Below are 16,414 nucleotides of genomic sequence, written 5' to 3' on the forward strand. Positions count from 1 at the left end.
CGCAGCAGCGTTTTGAAGTTTTACCCTCTCCAGCAGCACCGCTTCCACGGCTATCTTCGCATCCTCCGCCTGCTGCAGTTTGTCCTTAAGATCGCCTACAGTAGTAACCTGCGCTATATGCTCCAGTTCCTTATCCATTTCGCTCAAGTGCTTCACAATGGGCTTAATACTCTTCACAGCGGCTGCATAATCGTTGAGCTTGCTGCGCGCTTCGCTCAGCGTGCGCAGCTCAATTGTTTGCTCTATAAATGTGCGCTTATCGCTCACCCAGCTCATCACAATCTGATAGAGGTTCATGAAACGCGTCCATGCATCCAAGCTATCGCCTACCGCCTGCTTCTTCTCATCCAACCAGCCGCGCACTTGCGCCAGCTGCGCCGCCAGCTGATCGATGGTCGTCTGCACCAGCGTCTTCTCCTCGCTGTTGCGACAATTTTCGATTATCAGCTGTCCATTGGTTTTGACCAGCGTAAAGCGTTCGTAGATGGCGCCAATTTCTTGATTGATGCGCTGCAGCAGCTCCTTCATTTGTGTGGGCGCCAGTGTGCGCTGCTGCACTTGCACCTCGGCTTGGAGCAGCCAGCGCTGGATTTCATCCACGCCGGCAACATATTCGGTGCGCACAGTCTTGGCGCGCTTGAAATCCTTCTCTTTGGTCTCCATGGTAACCTGCACACGCTCCGCCAGCAGCTCAAGTGCTGTAAACTCCTGCGCTATATCGCTGGGCAGCTGATGCTGCTTGGCCTGGTAGAGCGACGAGGTTTGCGAAATTAATGCGCGACTTTCTTCCAACGCTTGCTGCACTTGACTGTTGTGTGTGATGAGCGACTGTTCGGTTTGTGCAATGTGTTCGTCGTAGACGTGTATTGACTGTAGCTGTTCGTGCAGCGCGTTTAGCTTGTCCTGCAGCTGCGAGATGCGGCTAAACACTTGTTCGATCTGCTCCAGATCCTTGCTAACCTGTTGATCCTTATCGCGTAGTGTGTCGTTCAATCTGCAAAAGAGCGAAAAAAGCAAAGAAAATTGCCCAGGGGCGTTTTAATATTCTATATTATATAGCGTATATAGCCTAGCTGTAAATAGCGTGTTTGCTGCCTGACCACGCGGTCGCTCAAAGATCTTTTGTATATATTATACGTTATGTATAACAAAATTTGCGTTTGAATATTTTTGGCTTAGTTTTTTTTTGAATATATGTGGCCTCGAGGGGGTTGCGCGAAGATATCCGTGAAAATTAATGCTGCCGTTTCACTACAAGAGAGTTTTCTAAATGAGGCGAGCGCACGTTCAATATTTGGCTGCTAGCAGCCAAAAGCCACACGCAGTTCGAAATTCGAATTCGAAATTTGAATTTTGCTCAATTTGTTGAGCGTGCCATGCGCGAAATTCTTTTTTGTTATTTCTTTATTATTATAATTTTATGCTGGCCTGCTTTTTGTGTTTATTTTTATGTGCCGCAAATATTTAAATTTAATTTTGTTTGTTTATTGGCGATGCAGCCGAAAGTAAAAATGAAAATGCAGCTGACGTCAGCGTGTGATGAGCTGCAAGATGAATCAGTAGATAGCTCTCTATACATTTATTCCAGGCATTGACGCATATTGCGTATACGCCATGTGGGCGCGAGCTGTTGCCAACAAGTGTTTTTCACTTTGCGCTGTGCGCACTTGAGGCGGCAATTGAAATGTAGAAAAAGTTAAACGTGACTGCATAAAATGTGGCCAGCGCCGCTGAAGGACGCCGTCTGTCTGTCTTGGTTTTGCCCTTTACAACAGCAAAAAGTGTTAAAATATAAATAACAACAACAAAAGTTGGCTGCAAGCCAATATAAGATTTTAATTGTTAAACAAGCAGCAATAATATTGTTTTGTTTTGCTATTTTCAGCTGCCATTTTCAACAAATTAAATTTAGTGCATAACTTGAATTTAAATTGACAAACTATGCGCGCAATGCGAGCGTCCAATATGTGAAAAGTGAAAGCGCAACAAACGCGGCGACTAAAAATAAAGTAAATTTATTTATATTTTAGTCTAAAGCAACGCAGCCAAGCGCGTAAGTTTGATCAATTATTGTAATCAGAAGCTGTCGATAAGACAAACGCGCTTTGGCTATTTTTGTTTGCATGACGTAGTCGAATGTCTCAAATCTGAGACACGCGCCTCATCATAAAAAAACAACAACAAACACCTGACGACCTCGCAGCGCCTCGCCCCGCTTGCCTTAGGCTATTGAGCTATAGATTGAGGACAGTGCGTTTCATTTTTTTTTTGCATAGACATTGCGACTTTTGCACCGATGACTTAATCGTGTGGCAAACAAACAAAAAAAAATAAATTTAGAATTAAACATTCACCTTTTGCTTTTGCGACGACGTTTTTGGATATGCAGAGTGCGTGTTAGCGTTTAGTTTAGTCTCGTTTAAGCTGTAGCTGTCTGTCTGTCTGTCTGTCTTTCTTACTAAATTGCTCTTGTTAGCGACAACAGTCGCACCTCCTGCCTGCGGAGGCAGACGTGTGGCTTTAACAATTGTCTTAACTAACTAAAGTTTGCTTTTTATCTTTTTTGCTAAAAACTTGAATTTCTAGCGAAATTCAGCAGCTAGTTTTATGTGTTGCGTATACGCCTGGTAATCCACAAAGCGGCGTTGTCAAGTGTTTTCATGTAAAGAGCAAAATTAATTAATATAGTGCCAAACGTCTGGCCAACTATTGTTTGAATTTATACTTTGCTTGATTTGCTCTTCTGCTGTGTTGTGTAGTTTTTGCTGCTTTAAATACTACTTAAGATTTATTTTAATTTTATTTCTATATATATGCGGTCGCTTGTTCTTCTTATTCGTTTATCGAGTTTCCAGCCATCCAGTTGAAAAAACACGTCCGCTTGCTACTAACTCTAAATTAAAACTAAATTCTCTACTCGTCGACACTATAAAAATTGCCAAAAAGTTTCTCTCTCTCTCTCAGTCGCGATCGTTTCGTTAACAGCAACGACGGAAATAAAAGAACGAAAACTGAATTCAACAGCGACACACACACACACACGCAAAAGTGTGAGCAATAATAAAAGAAAGGCAAAAACACACACACACACACACACACATATATCGAGTGCTTAGCTTGGCATTGAACAGTTTGCTTGGCTCATTAGCAGCAACAAATTTGTCGCTGACTTCAGCTGCCAAATATGCCGGCATTTATGCATTTAAAATTTAAATGCAGCTAACAGCAGAAAGAGTTACAAAATTAAATTGACAGCCGTAGTAATATAATATGTTATAAAAAAAATCCACATTTGCCGGTCTAGATAAGAGTTTGCCGGCATAAGACAAATAATCGCAAGAGAGCGAGAGCGAGAGAGCGTGAGCGCGCGCTCTCAGCATTGAAACGAAATGGCATTGAAACGTGTAGTTGCTTAACAGCGTCTGTTAATGTGCTGTTAGGCGCCAGCGCAAATTATATTTAAAAGATTACCTCATTTGGACAATAATTTTTTTGCAATGTTTGTTGTTGTTTTGTTTTGTTTTTTTTTTTTTGCTGCAAATTAACAAATTGTCAATGCAAATATGCTATAAATATCAATTTAATGTTAAGATAAGCGTTAACATTTTTTTACTTGGAAACGCTTTATCTTCATGACCGACATTTTTGCTTAGTGTTAAACTTGTATTTTTTTTATTAAAGTGTATACAGTCTTCAGTTTAAACTGCAAGCGAAATTTATGCGCATGGCGATGAAGTCAGCAATACGAAATTTTATTTACTTTTATTTAAAATTTTGTTAGCATTGCTTTTTGTTTACATTTTTTTTTAATGTGCGAAATTGTATTTTGCACAATTATTAAAACATTACGCATACGTGTAGTTAGCTGCATGTTTGTTGCAGAAAATTGAAATATACGTCGCAATTTAAGGATTATATAGTATTGTCAAATTTATAGTTGGCGATGACAAAGCTATTTGGCTATTAGATCATTGCTGAAATATTTGAAAAACTGAAATGTAGTCATAAAACCAAAACAAATGTATGGCATGGCATTGCTATTATATTTTAATGAGCTACTGTGCATGCTCAAAGGCTTTGATAACTTGAAAATAGCTGCTTTGAAATTTTATACACTAGAGCTAATTATTGTATTCGATCTCAATACGTCAGCCACAAGATTATGGTTTGAGAAAAGCGGTAAATAAAAAGCAATAACAGCTGCTGCTCTCGTTTTTCATAAACAACACAGACAAAATGTTGACTGCGAGCTGTCAAAAGCAAATAGCCGGATGAAACAGAAAAATGTGTATAAAAATAAAATACAAATTGAGGAAAATACACACACACACACACACACATTTGTGTGAAAATTGTGTCAGTGCTGCATTAAGAAAGGCCGCGACTTTTATATATAAAAAGATTTTTCTTTGTATTTTTTTCGAATGAACCGAATGTTGCTAACAGCATGTTAACTAACATAATGTTGCTGCAACAAGTTGCTGGGCAACATAATTGAATTGAAAACTTTACGTTTACATTGACAACTTTTTTAAACTATAAACTAAATGTTTGTTTATTAGCAACGCTTGTCTATAAGCCCAAACAGCTGATAAGACAACAACGCTTGGCACAGTTATCAGTATCAGCATTTGGCATTAGACAATGGGTATGCCCTGGTCTGGTTATCAGATATGCCTCTATAAATATGAACAATTACGTAAAGTAAAACAAAAGACAAAGCGCGCGCGCAGACTTTCTAGAAATTCAGTATATTTTTACAATTCTTAGAATTCCAGTTTTATGTATAGAGCAGCTTAGGCTTATGTAAGCTACAGACTCAAGCCCAAGCCCAAACCAAGCGTAGAGCTCGTTGGCATGACGTCAGACGCGCGCTGCTGGAGCATTAAAAATTTGAGCTGCGCTGTCCGCTTGAATTTTGATAACTATATATATATATATAAACTTTGTTTGTTTGCATTTGGTGAATCCTTTAGTGCGCAAACTTGTTTAACTTGTCAATCAATTAATTTAAAACAAATTCAATTTCCGGCGCATAGCAAAATTTATTTCGCTCTAACGTTACGCACAGTTAAACACGCTGTTTAGCTAATATATAAGTTTGTATTGTTGTACTCACTTTGTTTGCTGTTCAACTAGCTTATCCACTTTGGCCTGTATGGCCTCCGCCGAGGGCTTGTGTACTTCCCCAAGGAATGTGAGGATGGATTTTGAGAGCGCTTCGATTTCTTTATGTGCTGATTTAAGTTCATTTGATTCTTCACGCAATTCCTGTTTACACATAAAAATAAGTTTGTTACAAATTTGAAATTCAATTCCAGTTTCAATTTTATTCAAGCGAAGGTCGTTGCGGCAGCAAAAACAAAACAAACGTTGAGCCAACATGGCGTATGCTTGTCTCGAACAACAGCACAAATTTATATATAAAATAAATTATAGCGTCATGCTCATGATATCAAAAGCGTGTTTTCTTGGCTTTTGAATATTTTAAATGGAATGCAAATTGAAATGCTTCATTAGCTGTTAGCTCAAGCGACTTTAGCTATGAAAATAAAAATTACTTTAAAATTAAATACAAACAAACTACAGTTAGCCGCGGTTATGAGGTCATGCTAAAAAAAACTAACTAACAGTTTAGATTGCTTTTAAAAATAGCCAAGTCAAGCTGCTTGTTGTGTAAACAGCAAATGGCAATAATCGTTGTTTACGTAAAAAAATGAGTTAGAGCTACTAAAAACAAAAGCCTAAGGAAATTGAAAGTTTATATTTTGCTTTTGATTTTATTATGATTGTTACAAGGCAAACTAAAGAGCGCGCAAACTAAGAGAGCGCAAACTCTCACGCTCTCTCTCTGGCGCACTCTCTGTAAACTTGGCGTGACCATGAACTTGAAGGCGGCATAGTGCTTATACTATATATGTATATATATATATGTATATAGCAGCAGCATACATATATGTATTAGCTGATGACTGAGCCCCGTACATGAATGAAAAGTTTATATGGCAAACAACAACAATAAATCAATTAAGCACAGCACATGAGCTCATAAACCAAATTGAAATTAGTAACGCATATATTAACTACAATTAATGTTGTTGTCGTCGCTCTATCTCACCTGTATGGCATTCTTTGTATCTTCCAAATGACGTCGGGATCTTACAGTTGGATCGACATTGCGGAATTTATCCTCCAAGCGACCAAGTGCCTTCTCCCAGCCGTGCAAGCTATTCTCAAAGCTATCCCAATGCTCGGCCAACTGTTGCAGCTTGTCGCGTCGTTGCTCCAGGCCAAGCACAAGTTCCTGCCAGCTGCGATTAAGACCTGCGTTGCTCTGCTCTATCAATTGGCGATTGCGTGCGTCCGCTTGGCGTATGAGTGATTGCGCCTGCTGATTGACCAAAGACAAGTCGCTGTTCTGACTCTGCACAAGAACAACAAATAGCAATAGCAAGTTATTAATAAAAAAATTACTTTAACACGAAAATGTAAGAAACGTTAAATTTTAATGTTCACAGCTGCAGTTGGCAGATTTCTTTTTTGTCCACGTGTATTTTGTACTTGTATGAAAAATAGTTTTATGTATACAAAATAGCCTTCAATATATATATACTATATGCTATGTGTTATTGTTTATTAATATTTATTATAGAATTTTGCGTTAAGCGCAGCGCTGTCTGCGTTTCATTTTAAATATGCTAAACGCTCAACTTTGACATATGCGTGCAAAAAAAAGAAAACACTCTCACCTAAAATTAATTGTACGCCCACACACACACACGCGCGCGCACTCTCTCTCTCTCTAACACACACACACTCCTCTAAACGTTTAGTCTCTTTTTAACACTTGCTAATTGCAACAAATAGAATTATGTACAAAGTACTTAATGTTTGTATGTATTTATTTTTTTTTTATTTGTTTAATAGATTTCTTGCGCTGATGACGTTAGACTTTTGTCGCTGCTCTTTGGCTTGTGATTTTCAAGCACATGGCGAACGTATAACGAAACGAGTATTTCAAATTTAAACAAAGCTTGCGCACCGAAACACACAAAAAATTTATACACACATTTATGTATATGTAACAGAAATTTGTTATTTGCTTTGCTTGTTTCTTAGCTATTTTGTGAATCGCGTATAATACGTAACATTTGCGACCGCACAGTTAAACGTCTCAACTAGAAGTGAATTTCATAAAAAAAGGCCTCTCGAAAAAAAAACCAACAGACGTGCATACACATGTGTGTGTATGTGCGCCCAAGCATGAGTTAGAATGGCAAATAAGAGCGCCAACTAAAGTAAGAGCATGAAATGCCGGCCTAAATTTTATGTGTAAACACGTTTTGCCAATAACAAATGGCAGCAGCTAAGAGTGCGCGCTCTTTATTACGTATACGTCACATCGTTGGCATTGAGAGAGCTCAGAACAAGCCGGCGGCGTACAAACAACAACAAAACAGCTGTGCGCTCCACACAAAGCTCTTGCTCGCAAGCCTAGCTAGCATGTGCTCACGCAGGGCTGCACAAATAGTAATAAATAACATGTTTAAAAACAACAAATATTTTTGTTTTAGATTTCATCAAAACACAGCGAAAAATTAAAGCAACTACAGTTAAAGTGCAATTAATTGTAATTGTTTTGCAGCCCTGGTTTTCAATTGCTTGCTCTCTCTCTCTCTCGCTCTGTCTGTAACTTTTTGATTGTGGCGATGATGTCATAGGCCTCACACAATAACAACAACATCAGCTGCTTTCGGCTAAGCTGTGATGAGCTTAGTCCCAATAAATACACACACACACACGCACACACAAACATAAGAAGTATCGATTGTTGACGCGTGCTATGACTGAAATTTTTGTTGATAGGCTGCATAGTAGACACAACGATAAGCTTGCTTCGAACAGGTTAAAAGTTTAGCTCGTTAATGAGCACTCAAGGTAACGTAGAGAGCTGTTTTATTTACGTAGTTTCGACATTTAAAGAGCTAACAGCTAAGAGCAATAATTACAAAAAGTCTACGTTTGACTTTTAAGAGAAACGTTTCAATTGCCGGCCGGCAATGCAGCGAACTGCAGTGGAAAGCAACAAAAAACTTGATTTTGGCCAAGTCTACTCATAACGGTCAACCTTTTATATGCAAAGCACTTCAAACTGCTGTCTACATATATTTTTAAATTCGTTGCAGCTATCTTGCCCATTATATAACAATAATACATCAAATTAGATTAAATGATAAAAAACACATTATAATTCACTCTTTTGAATATATGAAAGCAATCGATATATCGATATATTTTCGTATTGTCATCGCTAGTAAATGATCTTACATTGCATTTCTAGCGCTTGAGTTTCAATAACAAAAGGTTGTGCTGTCTTACTTGAATTAAATTAAAATTTATTTATTGTGTTGTGAACAAGCGAAATTATGATCTTATACATACTACAACATATGAAAAGAGCAACCACTTTATGTTTTGCATATTGTCTGCGCTGGATTCGTAAGTTATCAACGTTTGTGAAATGCCAAACTATTTTTAATTTTTTGCATCCATTGTTTTTTTAGGGATTCCCCTTAAATACATTATGGCAAATGAAAAGCAAATCGATCGAAAAATAATTTATACAACTGATATAAAGCATAATGTTTATAGAACTAACTATACATGGATTATCGCAAACCCCAAAGTGTTGTGGCATTTGGGTAAATATAATGACTTAACTTCAGCAAAATTCTCTGCTGATGGCGTTGAATCAAATTCATATTTAAAGTTATGCGTGAGAGACAAAGGGTCATTGTCAGAATGGGCATGTTTAGAAATTATATCGTCTGCTAAAACGGGTAAAAGAGTAATGCATTTTACAGTCAATATACCGGCTCTTAATTTGAAAACTACACGTGACTTTTTGGATGCAACAATTAGGATTAATCTTGGATCAACTTATGACGTAAAAAATAAAATTTTAAGCATGAAAAAGAATGAGTTGAAAATAGAATTGGATATAATTATACAAGAAATACATGGAAATGAAAAACCTGCAGACAAACCACGTATACAAATAAACGATGGAAGACTGTTGAAGGAATTGGGAAATATACTCAATGATAGCAAGTTCACTGATGTGACCATCATAACAGCTGATAAAAAGGAACTTCGAGCCCATAAAAGTCTTGTAGCTGAATCTGATTTAGGCCAAAGATGCTTTTTTGCTCTCTTGCTTTGCTTTATATTCTGCAGCTGCAGAATTTCATTAAGGAATGCTAACGATCTGCCAACACCAGCTGTCTAGAATGAGACTATTCAAATTAACAAACGATCTATCAAGATCTAATAGTGTGATAAATGTCATATTGTGTTACTTCAGTCTAGTGCAGCATGCACACAGACGACGCGAAACTAAGTCCTATGTTGTCCATAAATACGCATCGCGTAATATTTATTGTATGATGGTTTATATCAAGCAAATGGAGGCAGAGCAGATATGCGCTTATGTTGTCATGAATACCGAGTGAGGCAGACATGCTTGCGAAGGAATACGAAGAGAGAGAGATAGAAGAGAGAGCGTGAGAGGGTCTGCTTTGTCGACGGTGATTCGCAGCACAATATGAGCTGGCAGAGCTCGAAGCAATGTGCGTGAAACTATCCCTCAAGTAGCGACTGACGAAAGCACGCTTAGAATGTAGTCAGTGAGCAAAAATCTATATATATTGACTTACCAGTTTCATAGCATACTTAGCCAACAACTTGTTATGACATAACAAACGAGACTATAAGATTCCTCAAGGTTGAGGCAAAACAGCAAACAGTAAAGAAATAGAACAGCGTGAAGCGCAAAAGTTGATTAAATCAAAATGGCGTGCTAATATAGAGAAACCACAGAGTCTCCGACAAATGATTAAGTGGCACATAGTATGAGTATGATAGAAATCACAGATGTACCTCGCCCAAACACAGATCAAAATCGGGCATTTCACTGATCAGTTGCCCGCTTGTGGGAACTGTCATCAAGCAGTGACTTAAAGGAATTATATGTTGGTCAATGTTATGGAAAGTTATGTTGTCACGAGCCATCAAGTAAAAAAAAAAATACACGTGGCGCACTCCCACTATGCAACATAGGCAATTCGGCCATGGAGGAAGACGAGCATTTTGATAGAGAGAGAGAGGAGCGCGCTACAATATCTCGCATACACGAGTTGAACTCAATCGCTCAATTAGTGCGCTGTGTGCATTCACATGGGCGCGCTACCTTGACAGAGCGCTGATTTAACTTATGGAGCATGGCGTGTGTCAATTTTTGATATCGCAAAAGGGAGACCCAGCTTTCGGGTGGCAGCCGAAAATGTCAGATCTCTCGACTCACATGCTGCGCATTGCATTGTGTCTTCGGCCAACGCGTGATTTGACCTAATTCGTCGAGGGCTTCAAGCAATGCCTGAGCACTCTCGACAACTACCAGACAGTTGCAGAAAGTCTCGCGCGAGCGGCAACTCTAGTGTGCTTAAGTTGTTTGAGACACGATGACCAAGACTTGTCGGCGGCACTCCCTGAAATTGTGCGCTTGTACACTTGCAAGATTGGTACGGGCGCGTCTCGTTGCTAAAGAGACAGCGTATGCATCATTCCAAATCGCTGGACAGAGATACTGCTCGTAGTTAATGCCAATGCTGGCGTATTCTGCAAACGCACAGCCTCACCGACACTCAGTCTTAAAGTAATATACTATAGACCCAACGTGTGTGAACCGCACGCACCAATCGGCATAATACTCCAAGCGAGAAGTGCGCTGATGTTGCGGCAAATGCGCTCGAGCCAGCTCCTGCTTCAGCGCCATCATCAATAGTCGGTGGAGTCGATTGAGACGTAGTCACGAGGACACGAGCGCGAACGCAAACATCAGCCATAGGACAGGCATTCGCAGATACTTGAGACTGTTTATATTGTACTAAGCCCAGGTTCGCTATATGGGTGTGGATCGCTTTGTATTTACTTTTCTGCTAGGTAGACATTCACGCGAGAGCGCAGCATTCTTGGCTGTTAACCCCGCAGCTGGAGACCACACTACCTTGCGCGACACGTGTGGGAGCCCAACTTCTCAGTTTTTGAGTACACTCTGACGAGCAGAGATCGCGAGCTCATCAATATCGCCGGCATATGTGTTTGGATGCTTTTGCGAGCTCACGCTCGCCAGACTCTACGTATCGCGATCGCAGAGCGGGACGCGTACTTTGGCAAGCGCCCGATCTTGTCGACCACTGCCAATCCAATATATCGCTTAGCTCGGCGGCCATCTTCTTGTGCGACTCCAGCTGCAGCTGATGCTTCTGGCGTTGTGACTCGACAGCCTTGCGCAAATTTTGCAGCTGATTCTTTAGCGATTGCAGCTGCTCGGTGATGCTGTTTTTGTCCGCCGCATTGCCCTCGGAGGCAATCTTTTGGCCCTTGTCATAGGCAGAGGCAAGCAGCCCCTCGCACTCTTGTATTTTGACAATAACATTGTCGTATTTGTTAATCTTATCCTCGAGGCTATCCGGCGAGTTCTCAATATCGATGATGACATCAGTGTATTTCATAATGAACGCAATGATCTCATTGATCAACGCTATGAACTGTTCACGCAGCAGCAGCAGCTGACGCAAGTGCGCCAGCTGATCCTCGATGAGCTTGATCATGTCATCCTGCTGCGCCAAGATGCTCTGCAGCTCCGGCAAATCATCCATTTGCATGTCACCCATTTTGCTCTTGCTGTCCTTGAGCTCCTTCAGTATGCCCTCATAGGCGCCCAGCAAATCTTGCACATCTTCAATTCTCGAGCCAATGGGACGATTCAGCTCACGCAGACGCTGCTGTATGCTGCCCAAGAATTGACTGCAGTCGGCAAGTCTATTCTTGGCATCCTTGTACTTCTTTATATGTTCTGCAAGCGCAGCATTGCGATCGTCTATGGTTTGCTTAATGCGTGCATAGCGATCCTTCATGCTTTTGATGTCATCATTCAACTTCAGCTTGTCGGCATTGCTGAGCGTAGGCAAAATGCTTTTGCCCTGCTCGGACACATCGTTGATGAGTCCGCCCATTTGCTGCGCATTCTGCAGCAGCTTCTTGTAGTGCGTCAATTGCTCCTCGAGCACGGGCAGACTGGTGGTGCGTAGCTCGCACTCGGTAGCGGTTTCCATTTCGTTCAGCCAATCGTTCATTTGCTTCATCGCTGACTCAAAGCCCTGGCGACCTTGCAGCAGATCATCCAGCGACTTGCCACGCTTGCCGCTCTCCTCCTTCAATGTCTGATAGTCGGCTGCCAATTCGTCCAGCATCTTTTGCAGCGCCGCCTTGTCCGCATCGCCGCAGTCCTTCATTATATTTGCAGCCTGGCGCTGCACATCGCTCAGGACGCTGTCGTTGAACTGCTTGGCATCATCATCGTATTTGCGATTCTCTTGTATCTTCTTTTCAATCTCTGCTGAGCTTAGCGGATGATACACTGGCAACTTGCGCACTTCGCTAATCTTCGACTTGAGCCATTGACGCGCTTTGTCCAAATCGTTTTCGAGCGCTTTGCGTGCCTTGCTCGCATCCAGCGCACGCTCCAGCTCCGACTTCAGCACTGTGCACAAATTGCGATTCTCGCTGTTCAGATTACGTAGCGCCGACTCCAGCTGTGCATGCTCGGCCGGCTCCAGCTCGGACTGCATATTGGCAATGCGCTTCTCCAGCACATCGGCCAGCGATTGCTTTGCCTCGGCATCCTTCATCAGACTCTTGATGCGCTGCTGACGCGCCTCGGCGTCCTTGGGCGTAAATCCAAGCGCTGTTGGCGCCTGCACTTCTTCGATTTGTTGCTTCACCCACTTTTGCAGCTGATCAATCTCGGCCTTGGCGCCATCCACGCCCTTGTTGGTCACATCCAGCAGCTGCACCTTGCGCTCAATCCGCTTGCCCAGATCCGCAAAGCGACGATCCAGCGATTTCATTTGCTCCTCCACTTGCTGGCCATCCAGATTGCTTATGACCTCAGCCACTTGCGCTGCCTTGCCCTTCAGCTCCTGTATCTTGGGATGACCCTGCAGCTCATACTCATTGCGTATCTCATTAATTGCCGCCATCTTCTGTGCACAGTTCAGTCCGGAGCCGCGATCCAGCACGTCCATGCGCTTGATCAGGCTGTCAAACCAGTTCTGCACATCCTGCATGCCCTGGCGATAGCCTTCGATAACATTCTGGCCTGCCTGCTTCTTGGCAATGGCGTCCATGAGCTCCGACTCCAGTTTGTCAATGTTGTCATCCAAATCCGTTTCCTCATCGCCCACTGAACAAAAAAAGAAATTATTAGTTTTAGTTTTAGGTAAGAAAGGATTAAAGTGAGGCGCTGCCAACTTCTTGATACACTTTGACACTGTTTTTTTTTGCTCAAAAAGTGTTCTCCACTGCACTCTATTTTATAATCGATTTCAATACTTACATGATCCCGTCATTTCGAGCATCAACTGGGAGCGCTTGTCGCCAATGGAGTTCAACAGATCGTTCATGGACACCAGCTCCTGTTGCGCTGCCTCCGGACGCAGTTTGCATGGCCGCATTAGCCAATCTGAAACCGAGCTCTGCTGCTTCTTAACCCAATCCTGCAGCTCAGCGCGATGCTTCTGCTGCTGCTCCAGCTCGCTAACCGATGCGGTCAAGCCACCCAAGTGGGATTGCACCTGCGAACCAACAGCGCGCAATTAGTTTACCGCAAGCAAATGGCAAATGTTTTAGTTCAAATCTAAACATGCTGCTCTATTAGTTAGTCAGACCGCCACCTCACTTACCTTAGCGACCAGAGCATTCAGTTTGTTCACATGAGCGCTATTCAAGCGAACTATGCGACGATAGCTGCTGATACGCTCATGGACAATGGGATCCAACTGCGCTTCGTTTACATCGCTGAGCTCAACGTCCGAATCGGCATCGGGATCGTCGGTTGAGCTCCGAGTATTTGACGGCGTTGGCTTTATGGCAAAAATCAAGCAGGCGGGGCGAGCAAATTGGTGGGCGTGGTAGTGCATTTTACAACAGTTAAAGGTGTTTGTGTTTGTGTGTGGGTTACAGCAACAGTTAGTTAATAAAATATAAAATAAAATTTAAATGTTAAATTAAGCATAAACATAATTAAAGAGTCAGCCAAGTTTGTATACAAAACTTTATAGATTAATAATAAAAATTAAAAAGAAAAACATTATCAGAACTCTTTAAAAAATGTTGTATAAATTAAAGCCTCGTAAATTTTAAAATGATCACAAACTAATTTTACTTATTTAATTTCTTTTATAATCCAATTCAAATTAAGAATAAATAGCACGCCTTCAATTTTAATAATGTTAAACCTAAAATTATTCCGTATATATTTTCTGAAGTTCGTTTTTAAATTAAAAAAAATATATTCAAAATTGGTAATTTACCGATTGCATTTTCTTGTATTATTATTACTTAAGCAAGAGTAAGATTTTATTTTTATTGCTTTCCTATTAATTTGAAGTCTAAATTTCTTACTGGTTAGCTAACTAAATTCAAGCTAAATGCGATTAATATTTTCCAACTGTTTCTACGCGCATAAAGTTAAGCAAGGCAAACAACAACTACAAATGGATAAAATAATAATAATTGCACATACCTGGTCGAGCAGATCTTCAAGCTTGGAGCGCACAATGAGCTCGCGTTCGGGTATGGCGTGCATGGCCGTCTCCAGCGGTGAGCTGGGACGGCTTATGGAGGCGGTGGCTGCTTCGCAGGCTTGGACAGCGGCGGCCAGACGCGCCTTTTCATTGTTTAGCTTCTGCTGCATGTCCTGGGCGCACTTGAGTTGACTTTGGGCTAGCTCCAGGCTAGTGGCAGGTGCATCCAGCTCGGTTTGTATGATGGGCTCATAGGTCTCCAGATTGCGCATAATGTTATCGAGTGTATCCTCGTACTCCTGGAACTTGGCAAGCGACTCGAGCAGACGATTCTTAATCTGCACAGATGTCTGCAGCAGCGAGTTGTAGCTCTCCTGTATATTATGCAGCTGGGATTCGACAGTGGGACGTATGCTGGGCGTGCTGGACTCGTAGCGCTTGATTTGCGCCTGTCCCTTGGCATTCAGATCATCCAAATTGGTTTGATACTTTTGAATTTCGCTCAGCAGCGCTTCGTGTTGTTTGATTTGCTCTTGCGTTTGCTCGCGATTTGAAATGAACAGCGAATTGTGCGCCATCAATTGGAACGAAATTTGCAGTAGCCATTTCTCTACATCCTGCAGATTCTGATGGTACGCATTGTAGTCCAGCATCTCCTGCTCCAGATCCTTCAAGTAGCCAGCACAGTCCTGCTTCAGCTTATCGCAGCGCGACTGCAAACGATTTACGGCATCAACTTCGGTGCCCAGTTCACGCGCCTCTGACTGCAGCTGCTCCAGCTCTGTGGCCTTCTGCTTGATCTCGTTGGCCAGCGTCTTGTAGCGCTCCAGCAGCGTCTTCATCTCGCTCAGCTCGCCCTTTGTCTGTGGCGCTGTCTTCAGCGTTTGCTCCGTTTCGCTCAACCACTTGTCCAGCTTGTCTCTGTTGGCAGCAAAGTCAATCCAGCGATGCTGTGCCTGCTTCAAGTCGCTAAGCTTCTCCTTGACAGCCAGTCCCAACGCGTCCCAGTCCTCGCGCACTGTTGTCATCAGCTCACGCAGTTTCTCCTGCTTCTCCTCGGGTGTTATATTGGAGGCCTTTGAATAGGCATCCTGTACCATGGCCAGCAGGTGTTGTCCCTCCGGCAAGCGTGAGGACAGCGACTGAACGAAAGCAAGAAAAAATTTAAGTATAACCAATTTTATTTCAAATCTAATTTAGTCTAATTTCAAGTTTTGAAAGAAATTTTCGATTTCGAAATTGATTATGTTAAAAATCAATTTTGAAAGTGAAAATAATTCTAGTTGATTAGCATATTACGATTTTAGAATTGCTTTATAATCGTAATTGCTATAAGTTCGAACTTAAATTCGAACTCGAATTCGACTCCACTTACATTAACAGTTTCCAGCTTTTGAGCAATGACAGCGGCATCGCCATCGTTGCTGCATTCGTTGAGCACTTGCTGTGCACGCTCTATCCAATCGTCCATTTCCTTCTTGTAGTTGAGGAACTCGGTATGATCGGACAGATTCTTTTCGATCTTGGCCACCAGTCCTTGAGCCGAAGTCAACAGTTTGGTATAATTGGCTTGCGTTTCGATTGTCTGATCGCGTATGCGAGTGCAGGCGCTTTGCTCCATCAGCAGCTCACAATTGTCGTTCAGATCTTCGACTGTTTCCTTCTCCGCCAGCACTTCCTCCAGCAGTTTCTAGATTTCGAAATAGAAAACACAAGTTAATCGAAATTCAAGCAAAAGAGTTAGAGACAGCGCATGTTAAGCTACA

The 16,414-nt window shown here is 41.8% G+C and overlaps 2 protein-coding genes across 6 annotated transcripts in view; both read right to left on the reverse strand.

The window, feature by feature from the left end:
* LOC108596112 (nesprin-1) overlaps positions 1-6,424 on the reverse strand; it is a 51,565-nt gene extending 45,141 nt beyond the window's left edge. For all 5 annotated transcript variants that reach the window (XM_033293319.1, XM_033293318.1, XM_033293315.1 and 2 more), the window contains exons 1-3: positions 6,119-6,424; positions 5,120-5,271; positions 25-994 (exon numbers count right to left, since the gene is read on the reverse strand). In XM_033293319.1, the coding sequence (XP_033149210.1) occupies positions 25-663 (639 nt within the window). In that variant the 5' untranslated portion in view covers positions 664-994; positions 5,120-5,271; positions 6,119-6,424. The remainder of the gene's footprint in view (positions 1-24; positions 995-5,119; positions 5,272-6,118) is intronic.
* Positions 6,425-11,138: 4,714 nt separating this feature from the next.
* The window catches only part of LOC117135052 (nesprin-1), a 36,845-nt gene continuing 31,569 nt past the window's right edge, over positions 11,139-16,414 (reverse strand). The window contains exons 8-11 of the mRNA XM_033294946.1: positions 16,024-16,338; positions 14,648-15,790; positions 13,460-13,697; positions 11,139-13,306 (exon numbers count right to left, since the gene is read on the reverse strand). Coding sequence (XP_033150837.1) covers positions 11,139-13,306; positions 13,460-13,697; positions 14,648-15,790; positions 16,024-16,338 — 3,864 coding nt within the window. The remainder of the gene's footprint in view (positions 13,307-13,459; positions 13,698-14,647; positions 15,791-16,023; positions 16,339-16,414) is intronic.

The sequence above is a fragment of the Drosophila busckii genome, chromosome 2L (assembly GCF_011750605.1).
Source record: "Drosophila busckii strain San Diego stock center, stock number 13000-0081.31 chromosome 2L, ASM1175060v1, whole genome shotgun sequence".
In the NCBI taxonomy this organism is placed as follows: domain Eukaryota; kingdom Metazoa; phylum Arthropoda; class Insecta; order Diptera; family Drosophilidae; genus Drosophila; species Drosophila busckii.